The 871-nt window shown below is 32.4% G+C and overlaps 1 protein-coding gene across 1 annotated transcript; it reads left to right on the forward strand.

Moving 5' to 3' along the window:
* Positions 1–141: 141 nt before the first annotated feature.
* On the forward strand, positions 142–847 carry LOC111084715 (myb-like protein F; the record flags this gene model as incomplete). Its single annotated transcript, XM_022381317.1, has 2 exons — positions 142–393; positions 495–847. Coding segments are annotated over 2 exons (605 nt in total), but the record flags the coding sequence as incomplete, so codon positions are not given.
* Between the last annotated feature and the right edge of the window lie 24 nt (positions 848–871).

The raw sequence follows: 871 nt of genomic DNA on the forward strand, positions 1-871 counted from the left end.
CAATAGAAGATGATGAACAGAATGAAGCCACAAGTGATAAAGAGGTAATAGAAGATGATGAACAGAATGAAACAACAAGTGATAATGAGGTAATAGAAGATGATGAACAGAATGAAACAACAAGTGATAATGAGGTAATAGAAGATGATGAACAGAATATAGTCACATGTGAAAAGGAATTAAAAGAAGATCATCAAGAGAATGAAACAACAACTGACAAAGACATAATAGAAGTTAATGAACAGAGTGAAACCACAAGTGATAATGAGGTAATAGAAGAAGATGAACACAATGAACCAAGAGGTGATAATGAGGTAATAGAAGATGATGAAAAGGATGAAAACATAAGTGATCATGAGGCATTAGAAGATGATAAACAGAATCATACCACAAGTGAAAATGATGTAATAGAAGATGAACAACAGAATGAAACGACAACTGATAATGAGGAAATAGAAAATCATGATCAGATTGATACCACATGTTATAATAAGAAGATGATGAACATAATGAAACCACAAGTGATAATGAGGTAATAGAAGATGATGAACAGAATGAAATAGCAAGTGATAAGGAGGTAATAGAAGATGATGAACACAATGAAACCACAAGTGATAATGATGTAATAGACGATGTTGAACAGAATGGAGCCACAAGTGATAATGAGGTATTAGAAGGCGATAAACAGAATGAAACCACAAATAATAATGAGGTAATAGAAGATGATGAACAGAATTTAGTCACATGTGATAAGGAAGTAAAAGAAGATCATCAACAGAATTTAGTCACATGTGATAAGGAAGTAAAAGGAGATCATCAACAGAATGAAACCACAAGTGATAATGAGGCAATAGAAGATGATGAACAGAAT

This window comes from Limulus polyphemus, unplaced genomic scaffold, assembly GCF_000517525.1.
Source record: "Limulus polyphemus unplaced genomic scaffold, Limulus_polyphemus-2.1.2 Scaffold98039, whole genome shotgun sequence".
Taxonomy (NCBI): domain Eukaryota; kingdom Metazoa; phylum Arthropoda; class Merostomata; order Xiphosura; family Limulidae; genus Limulus; species Limulus polyphemus.